Genomic DNA, 23,395 nt, shown 5'->3' with positions numbered 1-23,395 from the left:
TGAGAAACAGAGGTTTAGGAATCAGAAAAAGACCTGGGCCTTGTATTTATCTGTGTTTGTATTTATTTATCTTAGATGAATCCTTAATCACTTCTTAAGCCTCAGTGTCTTCATCTACACAGGAATACTGTTTCTATAGTTACTGATGGGGATTCTATAGCTTACATGATGAATTCATGGAACAGTGTTAGGCAATCAATAGAAGGAATTCAATAAATATTGATTTCCTTGTCCCTCCTTCCTTTAAGAGCTCAACTTTCTCTCCACAGAAAGTATAAAATAAAGATTTGGTGCGGGAAGAAGTAAAATCAGATCAACATACTAAAAATGTTTTTTAAACAAGTGAATTATCTACAGAATGTTCAATTGCCAGGTGAATGACTCACTGAGGCTTACCAAATTCCTGACATAATAAGAATCTTCTTGATGCCAGCTATCAGCAGAGATAAAAATTCAAAAGCTTATGAAAGGGCCCTTTAGATGTCTTGGATTACTCTGAATTATGAAATCTGAAGTTCTCATTAGGGCTTCCCTGTGGCTCAGACAGTTAAGAATCTGCCTGCAATGCAGGTGACCGGGGTTCAATCCCTGGGTTGGCAAGATCCTCTGGAGAAGGAAACGGCAACCCACTCCAGTGTTCCTGCCTGGAGAATCCCATGGACAGAGGAGTCTGGCAGGCTACTGTCCATGGGGGGTCGCACAGAGTCAGATACTGACTGAGTGACTTAACACTTTCACTTTCAAGGGATTTACAGGCACACTGCACCTCTTTACAGTGCGTGCTCCAAGCAGAGGAATCAGAGAAACGGAGGTGAGCATGTCCAGTTCGCACTCCGTGGCCTCACCCTGCAGCAGGGCTCCCATCACACCAGCGGCCCCCCACCCGCTAACGCAGGCCTCGCTGCAGGCCCCAGAGACGGCTGAAGCTGCTCCTCTTACGGTGCCCACGGGCCCTAAGAAGCAGCCAGGATTCCACTCCTGAGACTCAGAGTGTGACCAGCACGGCTCCTACAGAAGCGCACACAACGCCACAGGGCTCATCTCAACCACTCAAAGCCCTAACGTCGGGGAGTACGAGTGTGCGGGCTGCGTCAGCTTTGGTCCCTCAAGGCCAAGGCGAAGCCTGATCTTTCCCTTCAATCGATTTTGGGGAGGGAGAAGTAAGAGAGAGAAACTAACAGGTAAGAACAGCAAGACTGTGGTCTAGTGAGAGAGGAGGGGCTTCAGAGGCAGATAAGCTCAGGTGGAAATTCCAGCTCCACTGCGACTCAGTGGGGGGCCACGGGCTTGTTTCTCAAACCCCTGAGCTTCAGCTTCCTCGTTTATAGAAGAGAAATGATGCCCCTATGTTAGAGTTATGCACTGGCTCACCCATTAGTTCTTTACTGAGTGCTAACCCTATGCCCTGGGTGGACACTCAGGTCAACAGGCAGCTTCCAGGTCAGGTGGCACGGCCTTGACAGGAAGCTTGAGATGCTCCCGTCTCCCCTGCAAGGAGCACCCGGCACGTCTGGGTGCCGGCACATCTGGGTGTCGCAGGGCGACCTGCAAGGAGCCAATAGGAGGGCTGAACCCTGAGGAGGAAAGAGGTGATGGAGCGGAGGCAGGGCGGGAGGAGAAAGCTGGAGGCGTAAGAAAGCGAGAGACAGATGACAAAACCACATTTAGGGGCCTGAACTTTATCCTGCAGACACTCAGCTCCACTGAAGGTTTTTAAGGTTTTAAACAAAGATGGGACACAACAGGTTTGCGTTTTATAAGGGATAATGAGGAAAACGTCAAATACTTCACAGACATCCCCCCGCACACATTCACTTCCTCTCCTTTTCCTTCTCCAGCCACACACAGAGATGACAGCATCCTAACACCATAACGATATCAACCCAATTTAGAGTAACGTTGTCCTCTTTTCTATTAACAAAGTCAGATCACACATCCAAAGGCTGCTTCACAGTGAACAGTCAACTGGAGGAGTGAATATAGCTTTTTCTCTTTCAATGGTGAATATCTAACAATCAAAATTTTATATTTTATTACAGGCATACCTCTTTATTGCATGCTTTACAGATATTTCATTTTTCACAAACTGAGTCAGGCAAGTTTACCAGAACCATTGCTCCAATATTTGCCCACTTTTGTCTCTCTGGGCCACATTTTGGTAATTCTCACGACATTTTAAAACTGTTTCATTATTATTATGTTTGTCATGGTGATGTGTGATCAGTGATCTTTGATGTTACTATGTAGTTGTTTTGGCATTTTTTTAACAATGAAATATTTTTATTTAGGGCTTTCCAGGTGGCACAGTAGTACAGAATCTGCCTACCAACGCAGGAAACACAAGTTCAATCCCTGGGTTGAGAAAATCCCCTGGAAAAGGGAATGGCAACCCACTCCAGTATCCTTGTCTGGAGAATCCCATGGACAGAGGAGCCTGGCAGGCTACAGTCCATTGGTTCGAAATGAGTTGAACACAACTTTGCAGCTGAGCTCGAGCACTGTTCATTTAAGGGAGATACAGTTTTTAGATAAAATGCTACTGCACACTTACTGAAGCATTGTGTAAACATAACTTTTATTTGCACTGAGAAACCAGGACAATTTCTGTGACTTGCTTTATTCTGATAGTCACTTTAGGGTGGTGGTCCAGAACCAAACCCACACTATCTCCGAGGTAAGCCTACATGGGAAACGTGACCGGAGAGACAGGACTCTGGTATGTGCTTCTAGGAACCCAAGTAATTCCTTTATTAACATTTTCCAGTTTTCAGGTCTCGTGTTTCAAATTTCCCAACACTTATTTCCTACATTTGACTACTTTACAAACCACATTCAGACTACAATGGGATTTAAAAGCAACTTAGGTATAAAAATTTCATTAGGGAGTCGCTAAAGAGCAACTGATGAAAGGACAATTCCATTTATAATTCTATCAAGGAAAAGGAGATGGAACCTTCAAATACTACAATAACGTGTCATCTCTTATGTAATAAAACACCATGTATCACTAAAATACTTTATTTTTTCTTGTTTGCCCTTTCCTGCCAAGAAACTGACTGCCACATTGCCAGTAGCATTCATAACACCTGGTTTTCCTGTAAAATTATCTATTTTGGGAGTGTTCCATAATCTAAAGAAAAGTAATACATCCAGGAGGAATTCAATATTTATATGCAATTTAATTTTTTCTGTTTCAGCTTTGGGATAAAATATCTTGTTGGCCAGATCAAAATGAGCGACACTAACTTACATGTGTCTTGTGATTTGTAAATAACTAATTAGGTTACTTTTAGATGCTATTATAAGACGTTATGGAGAAGGCAATGGCACCCCACTCCAGTACTCTTGCCTGGGAAATCCCATGGACAGAGGAGCCTGGTGGGCTACAGTCCATGGGGTTGCAAGAGTCAGACTCCACTGAGCCACTTCACTTTCACTTTTCACTTTCATGCACTGGAGAAGGAAATGGCAACCCACTCCAGTGTTCATGCCTGCAGAATCCCAGGGACGGGGGCTGCCGTCTATGGAGTCACACAGAGTCGGACATGACTGAAGTGACTTAGCAGGTAGCATAAGACGTTATGGTTTTCCATTAGCATGGTTTTCTTTTATGTCATAATAAAGTCATCACCTAAGTCTCACTTACCTGAGCATCTTGTTCAACCTGTGCTTCATCAATTCTAGCGTCAGGGTCTCTATTAGCCTAGAAGAGATATGTCATATTATTGGATGACATGAGCATTTTCATTCAAAAAAAAACAATAGCTCCACCAGATGGTTATGCACATAGAGCTTTTTCTCTTAGGAATAATATGCTTTTACTATTTTAGATTATCAAACAAGCACTCTTCAAAACCAACCTAACCCTTTTGGTTTTAAAATCTATGAATAAAAGAAGATAGTGGTATTAAAAAAAAAAAGAAGCAACTATGAGTTAGCTATTAAGAATTCAGGTCAGATATGCTGAAATGCAAACACTGGCACCACAGAGCCAGAATCAAGCAAGTACCAGAAATAATTGCAAGAATTTTAAGTGACCTTACTTAACCAATTTCAGACTAGTCCAGCTTTAGATTTTTAGTCAAACCACAAATAGTCTCTAGCCAATACCTGAAGGAGGACCACCAACATCCTCTGGTAGTACCCTGAAGTATCCCCCACCACATCATCTTCCAGGCTCGAGCCATACTCTGCAACAGAATAATGTCACTTATTTACAGCTTCTGTCAACTAGAAAAGGGTATCTTGCTGCATGAATCAAATGGAAGAGACATGAAAGAAGAAATATTTGATTAGCATAATAGTTTATCCTTCTCTGAGTGCTCTACAGACTGAAGGGTAAATGCTTTGAGTGAGAGGCTGGATGAAAACAGTCTCCCAAAAGCATTTGGTTCAAACCTAAATCATGACTTAGTCTTTTAGAAATGCAGTTATGTAGATACTGGATGATGCCGGAAAGCTTCTAAAATATAATCAATCTTAACCTCAAATTTTTGCTTTGCTTTCCTTTCAAATATTTCACATGATTCATTTCCTAAAGTCTCCCATTCTCTAATATTCTGAACTTTTTTCCTTTGGGAATAGCCTTTTCCCTAACAAGATATTTCTCCTCTGCAACAGAGTTATTTCTGAGACAGCAGGGATATTTTTAAATATGTCTTTCCCCCCTCTATTTCCAGCTGTTCAACATAAAACCACAGCAAAGGGGAGAACGAGGATTTGCACAAGTCCAGAGGCACCTTTCACTGTCTCTCTACCAGCTACTATTCAAGAACAGCTACGGAAGGTACTGCAAGTGAAAGTCTGTCGCTAACGGCGTCTTCCACAATCTCATGGATGATACTGCACCAGGCTCCTCTGTCCACGGAATTCTCCAGGCAGGAATACTGGAGTAGGTTGCCATTTCCTTCTCCGGGGGATCTTCCCAACCCAGGGATCACACCTGCATCTCCTGCACTGGCAGGCAGATGCTTTACCACTGAGCCCACTGAAGGTGTTACTCCAAGGCATTTAAACTTCGTTATTTGAAAGGAGACAAACTTGAAAAGCTTGAAACTTCTCCTTCTAGAAGTACAAAAGAGATATATATCTATTTCAATCAGTGGCTCAAATACAAAAACTTTGATGGAATTTTTTGTTCCTTCCTTTACTCCAACACCTATACATATATAATCAACCATCAAATGCTTTTAAATATTTCACCTCTTTCTGATGTATTTGCCTCATACCTCCCACCAACCTAGGCTGAGCCACAATTGGCCAGCTTCCCTCCCCCAATACAGCTACCTAATCAGTCTCAAGTCTTCCCCCTCCCTCAATTGTCTCTTTTGTCTCTCCACCATCCATTCAGGAGCTTACAGTGCCTTTGAAGCATGCCCAAGCTTCTATTCTAGCCGTACGAGACCACCTGTAACAGAGGCTGACTGCAGCTGTTCCGTTTAGCCTATCTCCACTGTGGACGTGCATATCCCCCCCACCAGTCAGGTCCTCTCTGTCCCTCAACCCTGTCTCCATACCACGGCACTCAGCGGGTGCATGGGGCTGAAAATGCCCACTTCACCCACGCAAAGCCCATCCCGCCTGGAAACCCTGGCTCAGTGTCCGACTGCACTGTGAAGCCTCCCTCAACACCCAAAGCCACAATGACTTCTCTTCTCTGAGTGAATTCTTGCATTAAACATGTTTTGACCTTTACTAGCCTTTAACTCTTGAAGTTTTTCTAAGTCACGTCAGAAACAGACTGCAAACTCCTTGAGGACAGGAGCACCTTTTGCATCCTTCATGACAGCCAGTCCACTGCTGGACACAGAGCAGGTGCACACGAACACAGGGATGGACGGACCACACACAGGTACTATCCTCTTAGGCACCACATCTGCCATCCAGCGGTACAAAGGCTCACTCATCAGTGTCAACATCCCCGGAAAGAGACAGCTGAATATTATACCAGGTAAGAATCAACAGTGATACATATATCCCCTGAGACACATATATCCCCTTTGCTTTAGTGGCTTGGCCCTATCCAACAATAAAAACAGGAGCAGGAAAGGAAAATCCAGCAATTCAAAAGGTCATTATTTAGCTGCCACCGAGTTCACAGTTCTAAGTAGCTGGGTTCCAGTGTCATTTCTAAGATGAACAAACTAATGGTGAGACAGGAACCTGTTTTCCAAGCTGCAGGTGCTAGGCCTGGAGGCCTGCTGACTGAGTTGACAGCCTGGATGGTCTGATCCTCCTCAGCCAGGCAGAGGGCAGAGTCCTCTAGGGAAAATATGATGACAAAAGAACTCTACTTCTACTTTTCATTACATTCTTTTGGTTCCATTAACAGGATATGCTTCAGATCAAATCAAAGATTTTTTTACACACACACACACAAATTTATTAAAAAAAAGAAAAGTCAAAATACAGAGCAGTCAAGTACTGTGCTTAGCTAAAACAACATACAAGTACTCAGACATTATCACCTCTGATTTGGGTGAGGTTTCCTTTTCAGTAACTTTTAACTTCTACTAACATAAAGCAATGTTTTTAAGGAAGAAAGACCACTTACATCTTAAATTTAGTGTAAAAGAGACAACCTGTATATTCCTACACTGACTGTAAATCCTGTGTGAAAATAAGCTCCGTCCTCATCAGAAGGTTTCTACAAATATTACAATAGTTACAGGTACAGAAAAAAGGCAGTCTTTTCCTCCTTAAAAAGAAACTACTTTGAATTGTTGCTTATCTGTTTACTCATTCATTCACTCATCGCCTTGTGTACGGCCTACCTCCTGGAACTCTGAAGAACTGCATTTACTTTGGAGAAATGAAACAGTGACAGCAGAAACGAAGGGAAATATAATTCAAAACATTTACCTTCTTCATAAACTTGTTTTATGGCTCTCAGTTCTTCAGGTGTCCTTGACGCAATGATTTCTGTCAGGACTTTTTCATCTGTGCCAGCTCCCTGTTTGGAGATTAATTTTTTATAGAATAAAAAAAAAAACATGCTAATAAGATTAAAAAGAAAGTGATTTTCCCAGAATAGCTGTTATTCAAATTGCAAAAATACAGAAATATTATCCAGCATAACATTCACTTCTTGTATATGGGTTCTATTAGTTATAGAAATACAAAATTTCATATTAATTTTCTTTCTAAAGACAATTTTATCATTTTTTATCTAATAAAAAATGTTTATTGTATGTTATGTGTATACATAATATATAACAGATCACATAAATTTGTAATTTTATCGGTTTAATTCTAAATAGTTTAAAAATGAAACATTTTATGAAACAGGAAATGATAAAAATAGTAAAATATTAAAATGAAAAATTTACATAAATTTACACAGATGAACATTGACACTTAAGTCATATACCTCAAAGCATAAGCAGTTCTGCCCTCAAATTAAGTGCTCTATGGATCAGAGGTAAATTCTATAATGAAGGTAACAATAAATGTACCATGGCTTAGCTATTAGCAACCAGTTATTGGATCAGTATAAAGGAACCGGCACTTGCTGTCTGTAGTTCTGAAGAGTAATTGTAGTTTGTTCTCCTTCCTGATAAAAGTCTTATCTACATTGCTAAACTAGAAGATACAAGCAATGACGCAGCTGAACTTAATTTTAAACAATAACATACTGAAGACTTGATTTCTTATATTTCTGTTTCTTTACCAAAAATGAAACACTGAAAAAAACTAGGTTTATGCTCTGGCAAAATTTTAGCTACTAGTAGCTCAGAGGTTAAAGCATCTGCCTGCAAGGCAGGGGACCTGGGTTCAATCCCTGGGTTGGAAAGATCCCCTGGAGAAGGAAATGGCAACCCACTCCAGTATTCTTGCCTGGAGAATCCCATGGACTGAGGAGCCTGGTGGGCTACAGTCCACAGGGTCGCAAAGAGTCAGACAGGACTGAGCGACTTCACTTTCACTTTCACTAACATTCCAGAAGGCTGAAGAAAGATTTTCTTTATTCCAGAGAATCACTGTAAGAAAATGAAGCAGCATAGAAAGGCTCTAACTTGACAAGCCCTCTCTTCCCTCCACCTGAGCTACATGAGGATCTAGTTGTTAATTTCAGTTTGCTCATGCAAAACCTAGTCTAAGGGCTGAGTTACTTCCACTCCCGTAAACATAAACAAATGATTCAATGTAGCCACATTTTATACAACATTCCAAACAGGAAGCAAGGAAATACACATTTAGGTCACTTGCTACAATGAAATTATATCAAGCTTACCAGCTGCTTCATTTTAGTATTCAGAAGTACAGAAAAGTACAAAAGGGTACTAGAAAATCTTTATCTCAAAGTCCCAAAGTTCTCTTCACTTCAAAACTTCATCTTTTAAGCTAAAACTATTCATAATATTGTTTCCTAATCAGGTAACTTTCCAAACTACCCACTCCAGTAGTCTTGCCTGGAGAATCCCATGGATGGAGAAGCCTGGTGAGCTACAGTCCATGGGGTCACAAAGAGTCAGACACGACTGAGAGACTTCACTTTCACTTTCCAAACTAAAGGACTGAATAACTAATCTGTGACATTTTGAAAACATATCTCAAAATTAGGAAGCAAGCATGAAATAAAACATAGAGGTCTGTAAAATATATTAAAAATTTAAAAAAAAACACTATTATTGAGTTAACTATACAAAAGGGTTAAATAATATACATGTCATTTTTCCCTCCTTTTCTTATTGCCTCCTACAATTCTGTCATTCAAGAAACCCTCAGTGAAATCAGTTTGTTTTAATATAAAAAACACCATCAAGTAATTACCAACACAAAATAATATTGTTCATGACAAGAATGTTCCTTGCACTCATCTTTTTACCTTAAGAGCATGCTTCAGTTCATAGGCATCATAAAGCCGAGAGGGTTTCATCAGAGCCACGATTAATTTTTCAAATTTTCCAGTCAGTTCTGATTTCAGGTCATCCAGAAGGTCCTAGGACACAGAAAATATAAAGTTGTAAACCAGATAGAAATTTTAAGGAGATTCTTCTTATACATGAACAACAGCCCTCTGCACTAATGAATTCTTTACATTGCTATCTCCAAGTAAGATGAATGAGATAAACAATACCCTACAGCCTTGCATGATGTACTTTTGATATCTGACCTACCATGTGAGCAAAGACACTCATGTGTCTTAAAAACAAATACCTTGATTTTAAGATGTTTTTCTTACTTTCAGAGATTTTAAAAACTATTTTTAAAGTAAGCTAAAAATATTTTAAAAATACTGTTCTGAGAACCATGTCTATTGCAAAAAAATACCCCCCCCACCAAAAATCATAAATGCATTTTTACAAGGAATACAATTTGGCCTATTGAATCTAAACAAAACAATGTTTTCTCTTCTCTCCATATCTAATAATATCATAATACAAAACATGCTATGTTCTAATACAGAATATGTTCTAAAACATAATGGATTATGTATTTCAGAACGTAACAGATGATGTTCATTACTATGTCCCTGACTACTGCAGGACAGTTGCTACTATGGGGAACTTGTCTGTGTAATTTCAAAGATAGAAGCAGTACTTTGCATCCATTTCAGTTTCAGGACACAGGTAAACAGAACTTGTGTTTAAAACACTTTCTTTTTTTCCCCTTTTTATTTGTTTCTCGAAATAATGAACAAAAATTGTTAGAATGACAAAAGTACATTCAGCTTTTCATGTCTGTACTAATTCACTTAGTAACAAATTTAGTTTTGAGTTGTTAATCAAGTAAGAACATTTAAACCAATGAATTAAAATTCATTTATTAAAATATCCCTCCAATGGGACCAGACTATGACTGCGTCGTAACAAAACACGCTGCAATACAGGTTTACACCTGGGAGATAATACAACAATCCTGACTATGGAACACAGAAGGGAAGAGGGCTGTTAGCACCATGAGATCTTTCAGTGATTTATGGTGTCAAGCAAGGAAAATCAACCACATCAAAGGAAGCTGGGTGAGCACCTTAACCAACAGCTCATAACTAAGAAACTAGAAAAGAGAAAAGGGGGAACAGGATGTCAGGATCATAAAATAAATGATATTTACAAACGAATATCAATAGATTTTCAAACCAGTCTTAAAAGATAAAGCTGCTCTCACAGTTCTACCTTGGGATGAAGTACGGTCTTACCCTGCCAAACAGAGTTTTAAAAGCCACAGCAATTTCCTGGCGCTGAGCATTACTGCGGGATGTCAACAGAGTCAGGATGCTCTCCTCATCCGTGCCTGCAATTACGTTTGAACCATTACACCATGGCTCCCATGCCCCCTCTCTCAAAAACCTTTGTAACCAGATCCCCAGTCACTTCAATTCCTTGCCTCACAAAAAATATTTTATTAAACCATTTATTAAAATGTGAAATTTACAATATGAAAATGTTACTATTTCCAACAATGCTATTGTTGGAAGTATTCCAACTATTTCCCCTAAACATGATAAAGTAGATGCAAAAATTCTTCTCACTTTTTAAAAACTAATGCACCTATTTTTTCTTGAAACAAAAGTTATTCAAATAACACTTCTTCACAAGGCATAATGTGTTGGGAGTTACAGGATATTGAGAAAGGAGAAAAGATAAAGACCCTGGTTTCAAGTTACAAACAATGTAGGGAAAAAAAAAATACAAAAATACAAATGATCGCAAGCTAAGGTAGAATGTGACAAGGACCTTAGGAGAGGTCCAGGAGTTACACGGAGGTTCAGAGGAGGTTCTCTAAGCTGATAAGTAGTGGAAGACAGTTTTGGGAAAAGCTTCTTGGAAAAGGTAAATCCCACCCAAAAGAGTCTTACAGGATGAAAAGATTTTGACAGGCTTTGGGCAGTGATATAAAGAAGGGAAACTGGCTTTTAGAATTCAGGAAAAGCTCAGCAATAGGAAGATGCAGGTCTTTCCTCATCACTGGAGAGCAGCTGGGTCAGGGGACACACCAGGCAGTGATGTGAGTTGGCAAGAAAGTGGGCTGGAACGCCAGGGAAGGCTGTGCAAGGCCAGAAGGCCTGCACCTGGCCCTGCTACAGCAGGAGACCTCATGAGACGTTCAGAAAGCGGAGAGCTGGGGTCAGAGCATCAAGACTGAGAAAGATGTCACATGGACATTAGTGTAGGAGAAGCCTGAGGACGAGGGGAGCAGTTATCTGCGGGAATTCCCACGGTGAGAGGTTTCCAAAAGGGCAAAAAAAAAAAAAAAAAGGAAGGAAAAAAAAAAAAACAGCAAAAGAGAAGACAGTGAGATGTAAGACACTTACAGAACCAGATATCTGATCAGACACTGAGAGCAAAAGGCTACACATCTCATCACCCTCAGATATGTCTGCTTGTCTACTCAATCAGCTACTGTGCAGGTAAAGCTGAAAAGCTAAAAACATAAAGAGGCTGAATTTAACTCCTGTCCAGTTCTACAGACTGAATATTGATGGTTAGTCATTATTTTTGTTATCTTAATTACCTATTCCTTCTATGTACATTCAGCTCAAAACATTCTAAAATTAGTCTTACTGTAAAACAAGACTTTTTGTTCAGAAAAACAAGTGTCACATTTTTTTTAGAACAAAAAGAAAGCTGAATTTACCCAGGCCTTTCATGGCCATCCGGAGAGTTTCTGCATCGGCCCGCTCATTGAATCCAGGGAAGTCAGTCACGGTGCCTCTGAGAACCTGGCTCGGGAACATTTTTTATTATTAACGGCATGACTAAGACCACAAACAGCATAAGTTTCCTCTGTATCATGTTCAGACTTTACATTAATTTAGTAAGATACATAGCTTCATTTGAAATGGGAAATACACCATTACAACGTGGATCAGCAGTGCATGGATTCAGTCAGTGCACGGATTCAGCACACGCGCTCTCTGGGCCCACCTGCACTCCCAGGAGTGGGAAGGCTGGTGTCCTGCCTGCAGGCACCGCCCCAGTGAGCAAGCCCCACCAGCATGTCCTGGTTCATGGAGGGCGCCTCCTTACAGGCTTGTTTCCCATTCAGTCTCTCATCACTCTGATTTGCATGCATGCTTAGCCTGTATTAGAATTTGATGCCTTACCCTAAGCACTCAACTCTAAGCGATGCTTTTAATACATCTAGTCCTATCTCTCAGGGATTTGAAGGTTCGGCAAAACCTGAAAAGATACTCAGTTGCTCATGTGCCCGAACAGTACAAATTTCTGAATTTAGAGTTGTATAAAGATATATTAGAATTATCAGAATATTCTATTTATAAGATTTCCTATTTTATCATATATAGTACCTTTAATCATCCAAGTATTTTAATATTTTAAAAAATGTTTATAATATCATTAGATCTTTAGAATCCAAAGGCTTTACTAATCCCAAGCCATAAATTTTTATCTTGTGATAAAAGGAGGCTCCCAGGATTGATTTTTACTAATAAATGTTCCTGAAGTACCTCACAACTCCTGGCAAGGTTCCATGTAAAACTGAGAAATAAACAGTTACAAGGAATGGAGGTTGAGAATGCTTGTCTGGTTTATAATCACTTGTGTTTTATGATGAAGGCATGGAAGCGCAATCTCCTACAAGGAAAAAAATTCTCTTCTACCTTAACATCCAATTGCTGCATTTGCCAACAATATCATAACACCAACCAATGAAACAAACAAAAAAAAGATGACAAAAAAAAGAGCACTATCCTTGGGGAAGAACTTCCATGCGACACAGCACCAGAGGTCAGCTCAGTGACCTCTCTTCAGTGGACTGAATTACACCTCCGGGAGTAGCACTTGAGATTCAGGAGACAGATTCTCTCCTTGACCAAACTTTAGACAGAAACCTCAGAGCCTTCTTTTTGACAAGTCCAGCTGCACAAGTCCAGCCTGCCAAGCCCAGCTGCACAAGAATCTTGCTGAGTCAGTTTACGGAGAATCCCCCCAATACTTAGTAACTATTCAAGTTCCTCCTCTTCCATCTTTGACAAATGAATCTGTGGACTGCCTTTAGCACGAATCCTATTCAGTTCAGTTCAGTCACTCACTCATGTCCAACTCTATGCCACCCCATGAATTGCAGCACACCAGGCCTCCCCGTCCATCACCAACTCCCGGAGTCCACCCAAACTCATGTCCATCGAGTCAGTGACGCCATCCAGCCATCTCATCCTCGGTCGTCCCCTTCTCCTCCTGCCCCCAATCCCTCCCAGCATCAGAGTCTTTTCCAATGAGTCAACTCTTCTCATGAGGTGGCCAACGTACTGGAGTTTCAGCTTTAGCATCATTCCTTCCAAAGAACACTCAGGACTGATCTCCTTTAGAATGGACTGGTTGCATCTCCTTGCAGTCCAAGGGACTCTCAAGAGTCTTCTCCAACACCACAGTTCAAAAGCATCAATTCTTCAGTGCTCAGCTTTCTTCATAGTCCAACTCCCACATCCATACATGACCACTGGAAAAACCATAGCCTTGACTAGACGGACCTTAGTCGGCAAAGTAATGTCTCTGCTTTTGACTATGCTATCTAGGTTGGTCATAACTTCTCTTCCAAGGAGTAAGCGTCTTTTAATTTAATCCTATTAGGCCAGTTCAAAAAGAACCTCTCTGCCCTTGATGTCTCCTCTCAGTAACTCCCCACCTATGGGCACCCTCAGTCTGCTCAATGGTTATACATCCCCAGCTGCCTTTGCTCCATTTGCACTTGAACCCAATCTCTTCTACTGAAATAGTCATGACCCTTACTGCAATAGTCTTGAAATTCTTCCTTACATTTTAACAACTGTGAGAATAAATTTTTAACAGTAGTTTTCTCTCATTCAAAGAAAGAAGAAAGATTCTTCTTTCCTCTAAACAGTTAGCCTTGAGAGAACCTACAGGAAGACCTTAGGGCTATAAAGATGTGGCCAAAAGTACATAATCCCAGGGAAGAGATGTTTCTCAGTTTGATCTCCCAACCCAGACTACTGACTGGCAGCAACTTTCATCCCCACCCCTACCTTCTCCTCACACGTGGAAAACAATAATTTGTGGACCTGGCTTGACCACGTAGGGATGAGAAAACTCCTCTGCTCACCCTGGAGGAGGAGCTGATGACAGAAACATGATGTCTACTCAAGGAAGACAAAGAAGTCTTCTCCCTCTCCCCACTTTTCCTTTGATTATAAAACTGCAGCACAGTAAACTCTCGGCATGGCATTTCTCCCCCATCCACTTGTAAGCCTCACAAGCGTCCTATTCTAAGAAATCACTTATCTATCACTTTACCTCTTACTGAATTCTCTTCTGCACTGAGACATAAAGGACTATGGTACCCGAGCTCTTCAGACCCCATAAATGACACAGGATGCTTTCTTTCCCGAATACCTTGCCCTACGTATCTCTCCATCTGGCTGTTCCTGAGTTGTATCCTTTTATAATCAACCAGTGATCTAGTAAGTAAAGTGTTTTTTTGAGTTCTATAAGCCAATGATGCAGCCACTGGAAACTCCAATCAGTCAGTCGGAAGCACAGGTGACAATCGGGACTTGCAACTAGCATCTGAAATGGCTGGATACCAGAGGCTTCAAACGGTTCAAAGTGATTAAAACAAGAACATTAGGTTGGGAGAAAAACCGCTAAGATCTGAGGCAACGGGCCCTTCAAAATTAGCATGGGTTAGGAAACTTATTTCTCTCAAGTCCAACTGCAATTTCTGTTTAGTAAGACCACTTCAAATCGGTGAGAAAGATACCATCAACATCATCACAAAAACGAATAAATGCCATGGGATTTCTCAGTGTGAGAACTTGAATGACTCAGTTCACCTGTCTGCTTATTTATTCATTCAAAACCATTTTCTGAATGGCTTCCTCATGCCACTCATCACTAGGAAAAAGTCATGATCCCCTAAGAGAAAATGACAGACATGTAAATAATCAAGTGCAATAGAGTATATTCACACAGAAGTTCCATTAGGGTGATGTGAGCACACGAAGGAGGGACTAAGATGGGAAAAGCGGGAAGAAAAGAAATCAGAAAACCTTCCCCATAGCAAGGGACAGTTAAGGAGTTTGGGATAGACGTGTGCACATTGCTATATTTAAAACGGATCAACCTACTATATAGCACAGCAAACTGCTCAATTTTATGTGGCAGCCTGGATGGGAGGCGAATTTGGGGGGAGAATAGATACATGTATATGTATGGCTGAGCCCCTTCACTGTTCACCTGAAATTATCACAACATTCTTAATTGGCTATATACCAATATAAAATAAAAAGTTCGAAATGTGTCAAAAATAAAGAAAGAGAAACTTCCCCCCAGTGTCTGAAGAGATGCCTGTGATTTTGCCAGGCAAGCTCAGGAAAACAGCGAAGGGCAGGCAGGTATTTCAAGGGGCATACAGATGTGAGAGAAGGAACCCACGTGGCATTTTGGACAAGGGGTTAAGCGTTTCAACAGCCTGGAACAAGCAGGAAGACTGGAGAGAAACACAAAGAAGGGAAAGGTCGTCACCACAGAGGGAAAAGGAAGGCTGGAAGCCACAAAGCCAGACTTCCCCGGATGGCAAGGGAAGCCCCTGGAGGGCATTTCAGCAACAGGGAAGAACAAAGCTGACTCCGCAGGGCAGCAGCGGGGAGAACAGGACAGAACTGTGCATGAGTGGAGACAGAAGGACTGGCTTAAAAACGACTAAACAGAAGAAGCTTAAAACAGACCTGATCAAAGTCAGGAGCAGGAGAAATGGAAAGGGCCGGGGCCAAGGCAGAAAGAAGCCATTCAGGATGACTTGCTTTTTTGAAAGGGAAGAGGATGGCTGGTTCTGTCTTTCTCCACAAACTGAACCAACAGCAGGCTTGTCAGTTGCTGGGGCACATCAGTGGTAACCGGAGCTGTGCGTGGCGTCTGTCACCAAAGACAATACTAATGGAATGGAAAGAAGAGCCAGAGGAGAAGGGGAAGTCATCGACAATGAGAAGAGCAGATAATATCAGCGAGAGCGGCAATGAGCTCAGAGCTTCACGGGGTCCTCAGTGAAACCCCATTTCACATATGAAGAAACACGCTGGCTTAGAAGGGTTTGGCAGGTCACTCAAGTGACCGGCAAGCAAACAAGCAGCAGAGCTGGGACGGAACACAGGCCACGAGACTGTGGGCTCTTGACTAGGATGCTATTCAGCCTCCCAAAGGCAAAAAGATAAAATCCAAAGAAGGTGATGGAACAGAAGCCAAAGCAAGGAAAGGAAGAAAAGGCAGTGTGCAAACAGGGCGTGAGCCACGTGAGAGAAAAGGTGGGAAAGGGGCCACTGGGCCTGGCAACCAGGAGGTCTCTGGTGGTGGTGAAAGTCTGGCTGAAGGACACTGACGACTGAATTGAGAGGCAGAGCATCTCTGTGAACTCCCATCCTACAAACAGGTGGGGTTTTATACATATATATATATTTTTTTTTTTTAACACTTTATCCAGTTTACAGGCTCTGAAGAAGCTGCCAGTAATAACAGAAGTTAAAAATAGGGAAGAGATTAAGAACAGGAGACAGGAGGGGTTTGCCTTAGAAAAGAGAGACATTTGACCCCTGATCCTGAAGAAAATGAGGTGAAGAATGGAAAAAAAGAGACAGGGCTGTCTCCTCACGTCTTAGCACTGTGAAGAAGAAATAACAGCTGAGAGTTTTCTAGAAACTGGGGAACACTCTTACTACATTCCACGTGATCAGTCATCGTGAAAGCTTGCAAAGCCACGCAGCAGCATTAAGGGGCCAGCTGTGAATCACAGGACATGAGTCACACAGACAGAACCCTTGCTTGGACAGCCGTTTCCGGCTCCATCCCCGCCCTCGCCCACACCAAACCGTCTATGTTGGGCCAACGGGACTCTGAGTGACTCACAGAGGGCTTACCCTGCTTCCTAGCATCACTGCTAGCCTCAAGCTCCACACGCACACCTTCCCCAGATGAATTCCAGGGGTAAGCAGCCACTGTTCCCTGTACCTGTCCTCAGTTCACCTCATTTACCCTGATTCCCTGCCACCAGTGCCATAACCAAGGGAATTATCATATATGCTTAGACAATAGGTGGCCAAAACATGTAATTCACTCTGCTAACTCTCAACGTCAAAATTACCCATTCTTCTAGGTCTATAATTTTGTGGGCTTTGTTTGTTTGTTTGTTTGCTCTAAGTGAAAAAGTTCTTTACCTTCCAAGAGTAGGTATGCAAAATAAAATGAATAAAATTAAACCAAAACACAAGTGGAGGGCTGCTTTTCTAGAATTTAAGACACAAGAAAATAATACAGAAATACCCCTTCAAATTTAAAGATGAGAAAACATTCAGCTGGGTCTGGAACATTTTAAACTGAAGGCACAGAGAACTAAACTCTCCTCAGGTCTGTCATCTAGTTCTATGAAATCAATACCTAAACACCTACCAGTCATTCCAGATAGTATTAATTGAGCCAGAAATCATTAAGCAAAGCCATGCAGCTGAGCAGCTGTACAGTGGGTTTTAAGTACGGTTCTTCTGAGGCTCAGGTTTTGCAGAAAGCCTTCTGGAGGTCACCAAGAAAGGGGCAAGGGGGGAAGGCCAACGGCAGTCCTGCCTTCTTCTCGAGTCAGAGCAGCTTGGGTCTCATCTAACAGACAAAGTACAGGCCCATTAATATTTCCTGTGATAATGGGACTCAGAGATCAGCAGAGGAAAAAAAAATTGAAAACTACTGTACTGGGAAGGAAATGAGATAAGCAAGAAAAGGGAAAAGCCATGGCAGCATGATCATGATTTGAGACACAAAGTAAATTAATATCAGAAAAAAGCAGAATCTCCAAGAGTAGTGAGAGACACAGGACAAATATCTATCACAAGGGCTCAGAAACTAGGTAACTTACCTTCCCCATTGCGCAATGCCATCAAAACAGGTAAAAACTACAATTCAAAGTCTCAAATTCAAACTACCGCTATTGTTAAGTTTCACGTAGCTTCCTTTCCCTTTCATGCTCCTTTCTGGTTCCTTCCATTTTGTCTAGTTATTCAACTACCTTTGACCTTTAAATGTTAGGTGTAAGTAAAAAAAGCATCTCTATAGAGCAGTTTACACTCAGCGGTAAAGACTCCTGCAATTGAGGAGATGCAGGTTTGATACCTGGGTTGGGAAGATCCCTGAGGTGGGCATGACAACCCACCCCAGTATTCTTGCCTGGATAAGCCCATGGACAGAAGAGCTGGCGGGCTACAGTCCATGGGACTGCCAAGAGTCAGGCACGACTGAAGCAACTGGGCCCGCATGCACACACAGTAGAAGAAAAGGTTTAGTAACTTAATAAAGATTTTTGTCAATATAAGTTAGACTTCTGTTGTATTCCTTTAATGCACCTATGGCTACCACCTTGCTAATTATAAGAATGCCTTCCCTTGGCAAATACTAATAAAATGGAAAGTTTAACTGTCTATGAATAATGGGGATAGTTTTGAATCAGTTAAGTGGGCAAATTCATTATCCTCTGATGAAGGGGCTATTGTATCTAGTTGTTCAATGGGCCATTTTGCACACAGCACATGAATACCTATTTTACTAACCAATTCATTCTCACCAAAGCCTCAGAAAATAAGTTTATAGATTTCTCATATTAGAGAAGAGTGTACACGGATTCACAACTTCCTTTTGCATTGAAATGAGACAGAATGAACATGGCTGGTCCTACACAGAGGTAGAAAATAAGCTTCAAATCTTTAGTTTCAAGAAGAGATAAATAATACATAACAAAAGGATGACCTACAGAGATGAAACATTATAGTCCATGGAATTCTCCAGGCCAGAATACTGAGTGGGTAGTTTTTCTCTTCTCCAGGGGATCTTCCCAACCCAGGGACGCAACCCAGGTCTCCCACATTGCAGGAGGAATTCTCTACCAGCTGAGCCACAAGGGAAGCCCAAAAATAGTAGAGTGGGTAGCCTATCCGTTCTCCAGTGGATCTTCCTCACTCAGGAAATCGAACCAGGGTCTCCTGCACTGCAGGCAGATTCTTTACCAGCTGAGCTATCAGGGAAGCCCTTATACGTAAACAAACGGATGACCTATAGAGATGAAAGAGGGCAAAATCATATACACCCGCTACACAACCTAAATGTTTTATAAAGAACTCAAGGTCAACAAATCTACGAACTGTTTTTCTCTCACCTCAAACCTGCATTCCTTTCTCAAAAGGAAAACACAATCTACCACTCCTCAAGCAAGCCACTCATCTTGAAGGGTGGTGGCCCTTCACTAGCCCCCATTCATTCATGCATCCAATCTGCCCACTCTCTCCTACAGTCCCCTCCTACCCAAAGTCCCAGCTACTGCCTAGGTTAAGATCTTAAAATTTCACAGTGGTTACAGCAACAGACTCCCAAGTAGCCGTCCAGCCTCCCCTTCCCTCCTCAACTCCCACACCACCATCCGGGCATGACCCTGGGGCCATATTCGTTAATGCCAACCTGACCGTGGCACAGCCCAGCCTCTGACTATACGGTAGCCCCCCATTCCCTACAGAATGGCCCGTGTTAACTCTGGCTCCTGGACAGGCTCTCCAGCACCCTTTCCCAAGGCAGGCTCCATCACCCCACCTGCCTGCCCCTTCAATCCAGCAGAACCAGACTGCCTGAAGCGCTGGGCCCTGCCTCCCAAACTCCTCTACAGCCCTGAGCAGGAGCTTTTGCTCTCACTGCCTCAAGGTATCATGCCTTTCCTCCTTTGTCCCCTGTGACTAACACCAGCTAAGGAACCTCCATTTCCTCTTCTGTCAAACAGAAACAGTAATACTTATTTCCAAAACTGTGCAGTAAGCACCAAACACAGAGGACAATGGCAACTTCGCATCAATAAAGCTCAGTTCCATTCTCCTCTTCATATCCCGCCTCGAAGAATCCCGGCACAGAGGAGGAATTCAAAAGCTTCAAACGTGCACAAATATATGCATGAATGGCAAAGTAAAGAGAACAGTTAGGAACTGGAGCCCAAAGAAAACGACACCGACTGGAATCTGCACTCCTTTCAAATAATCAACTGCTTACAGATTTACATGTTCTACAAACCAATAGACGTGTCCATGAAACACACAGCAAAGGTGTTAGGAGCACTAATTTTTGTTTAAAAAAAAACCAACTGATATATTTATGAAGTTTTAGAATAGTATATAGGTTATACGAATAAATGTTATTTCAGAACTAGACCTCTAACTTAAAAAATCAACTGATATTTTTATGAAGTTTTAGAATAGTATATAGGTTATATGAATAAATTTTATTTCAGAACTAGACCTCTAACTTGCCACCTGTGTCAAACGGGCACTAGTTCACGATAAGAGAATTAGGTTTACTGAACAACAAATTGCTTTGCCAACAAAGGTCAATATAGTCAAGCTATGATTTTTCCAGTGGTCATGTATGGATGTGAGAGTTGGACCATAAAGAAGGCTGAGCGCTGACGAAGTGCTGCTTTTGAACTGAGGTGCTGCAGAAGACTCTTGAGAGTCCCTTGGACTGCAAGGAGGTCAAACCAGTCCATCCTAAAGGAGATCAACTCTGAATACCCATTGGAAGGACTGATGTTGAAGCTGAAGCTCCAATACTTGGGCCACCTGATGTGAAGAGCTGACTCAATTGGAAAAGACCTTGATGCTGGGAAAGGCTGAGGGCAGGAGGAGAAGGGGACAACAGAGAATGAGATGGTTGGATGGCATCACCAACTCAACGGACATGAGTTTGACCAAACTCCAGTAAATAGTGAAGGACAAGGAGGCCTGGCATGCTGCAGTCCATAGGGTCACAAAGAGTTGGACATAACTTAGCAACTGAACAACAAAAATGAATTGCTTAGTGGCTTGCAAAGCTGTCAAACAGCTTGGGATCGAGTTCTTTCTCAGCATCCAAAATGAAGGAATTAGGAACTGAGAGAGACTAACCCAAAGCAGCAGAGGCTATGGGTAAAAGGTAAGCTAACCTAAGAACCACGAAGGGAAAAACTACAGAGAGATTTGACCTTAAAGTGAATGGCAAGAAAAAAGGCACTCAAAATCCAGCCAACTCCTCTGGAAGGAAGGTCATTTCAAATTTCTCCATTTCCGTTGATACTGCTTGCTCTGCACAGGACCTTGTCAACTGTCACTGAACAAAGATGTCAAGCAAATCAAAACAATTTCTTATTCAAATCTTGGAGAGTTTAAACATGAATCAGGCTGATAACTATGATGTTCATGAAGCTTCTAGCCAAAAATTATGCAGCCTCCTTTTGCTTCACGACATTCCTAATGCCCTGAAGATATTAACTCCTTGTAAACAACACTATAAATAAAACTAAGTTTAGACAGTCAAAAATCTAACTTTTTAAAGTTTCATTATCTTAAAAGATAGCTAAATGACATAAAAACCTTAAGTTGAATTAAGATGTATTATATGGATCATGTGTCTATGAAACAGAGCCAACTCTTGATTTTCCAAACCAAAGAACACAGAAGTACACAATGTACTTTTAAGCACTTAAATAAATTAGACTATCTATGAAGTAATTTGGTTCTAGCTAAATACTGAGATTTTAAAAAACCTGTGTAAGCAAGTAAAGCCAGAGGAGAGAAACAGGTCAGGACTCTATTTAAGAAATCCAACCCAAAATACCGCATATCAGATTAAAGAGATGACCCTAAAACATAATGAAAAATTCACTTTTATAATCAGAAGTTGACTGTTGAGAGGAAAAAAGGTGAGAAAAGATTCAAAAATATTTACTATATATAGTAATTCAGGCAATTTTAACAGCTCTTTGGTTATTCCTTAGTAAACATCTTCAACCAGCTTATATCCAAAGTTAATATAGTAGATTATGTGACTGATCCAATAATCATAATAATTTATTATTCATTTGGCACTTTATGTGAAAATAACATGAATGCTGTGGTTTCAAACCATATAAAAATAAAACCATCCAAATGAATAGTTTCAAATCTAAAAAAGAAAAAGTAAATATTACCCAGGTATTGTTTACACACAGGCACATTTGTAATTTATATTCTTCTTGTATGTCATGAGTAGTTTACAGTTAACCAGTGTGCTCTCTTTAAGAAAAACTGGGAAGCTTCAGGTTAGAACACTTCTCTCCCATAACAGTTAAATGGCTGAATTTCACATATTTCAATACTAACGGACAAGGATTAGGACAAGAGGTCAGAGCTCAAGTAGTAGCTGCCCCACAAATGCCTCTAACTCCACACGAATTTATCTAACATCATGTCACTGTTTAAAATTTTTATTTATTTTTTAATTGAAGGATAATTGCTTTTTGTTGTTTTCTGTCAAACCTCAACATGAATCAGCCATAGGTATACATATGTTCTGTATCAGCCCACCCCCTAGGTTGATAGAGAGCCATACAGCAATTCCCATTGGCTGCCTATTGTACACACGGTAATGTACGCTTCCATGACCCTCTCCACACATCTCACCCTCCCCTCCCCTCTCCCTGTGTGTCCACAGCTCTGTTCTCTATGTCTGCGTCTCCACGGCTGCTCTGCAAATAAACTCATCAGCCATCTTTCCAGACTCCATATATATGCATTAGCATGCAATATTTATCTTTCTCTTTCTGACTGACTTCACTCTGTATAATAAGCTCTAGGTTCATCCACCTCATTAGAACTGACTCAAATGTGTTCCTTTTCATGGCTGAGTAGCATTCCACTGTGTATACATCATGTCACTTTTAAGTAGTTTCCAACATTTGCTATAGCTCTGTCCCCCTACACTGACATCATTAGGGTAAAATTTAACTAAAAAGGGGGCATTGATATGAATTATATTAATGTTATCAACATAAATATGCACAAGAGTATAAAATATCCCTAGTATTTGTTTACATAAAAAAAGAAACTCCAGGGTATCTGTCAAAGATTCAGCAATACTATCTGTCAAAGATCTATCAATACTGCTTTTCTTAATAAAACAGTCATGACATTCATCTAGGTATGTGATAACTGATTCCTGGGTATCTGCTGTTATCTGCAGGGTGGTCTCAATATTAAGTGAAAAGAGAAAACCATTGGTATGGAAGATTTAGTTCATATTTTCATTTTTCAGTAAGTAAGAGACACTCACATTTAACAATACGTTTTAAATTGCCAGAATGTGCACCTCTTCAAGCCAGGCATGATTCCATTACTCTACAGATGGCCACAGTGTGGAGGCCTTTGGTTCCCACACCACACATCAACAGATGGAACTACCATGGAAACTGTCTGAAACCTAACACTGAAGTGCTTCAGCCTTCCTACAATTACCTCAGAGCCCAAAGGAAATTTTAGACAGTTAAAGTGCAATTCCATAATGTGCGCATTCTGCACACCATCAAATGTTAAGTACAAAGCCAACAAAACTCCCATCTTAATAGTAAATATTTTAACAAACTATTTCACTTCCATGGTTTCCAAGGATAATAA

The 23,395-nt window shown here is 41.2% G+C and overlaps 1 protein-coding gene across 1 annotated transcript in view; it reads right to left on the bottom strand.

Moving 5' to 3' along the window:
- ANXA5 (annexin A5) overlaps positions 1–23,395 on the bottom strand; it is a 31,994-nt gene that overhangs the window by 6,554 nt on the left and 2,045 nt on the right. Inside the window, exons 3-8 of the mRNA XM_069593359.1 lie at positions 11,581–11,665; positions 10,142–10,236; positions 8,828–8,941; positions 6,862–6,952; positions 4,111–4,190; positions 3,647–3,703 (exon numbers count right to left, since the gene is read on the bottom strand). Of these exons, the coding sequence (XP_069449460.1) occupies positions 3,647–3,703; positions 4,111–4,190; positions 6,862–6,952; positions 8,828–8,941; positions 10,142–10,236; positions 11,581–11,665 (522 nt within the window). The remainder of the gene's footprint in view (positions 1–3,646; positions 3,704–4,110; positions 4,191–6,861; positions 6,953–8,827; positions 8,942–10,141; positions 10,237–11,580; positions 11,666–23,395) is intronic.

Source organism: Ovis canadensis, chromosome 6 (assembly GCF_042477335.2).
Source record: "Ovis canadensis isolate MfBH-ARS-UI-01 breed Bighorn chromosome 6, ARS-UI_OviCan_v2, whole genome shotgun sequence".
Lineage (NCBI taxonomy): Eukaryota > Metazoa > Chordata > Mammalia > Artiodactyla > Bovidae > Ovis > Ovis canadensis.
The sequence above is the reverse complement of the archived record's forward strand: the minus strand, read 5'-3'. Positions and strand labels throughout refer to the sequence as shown.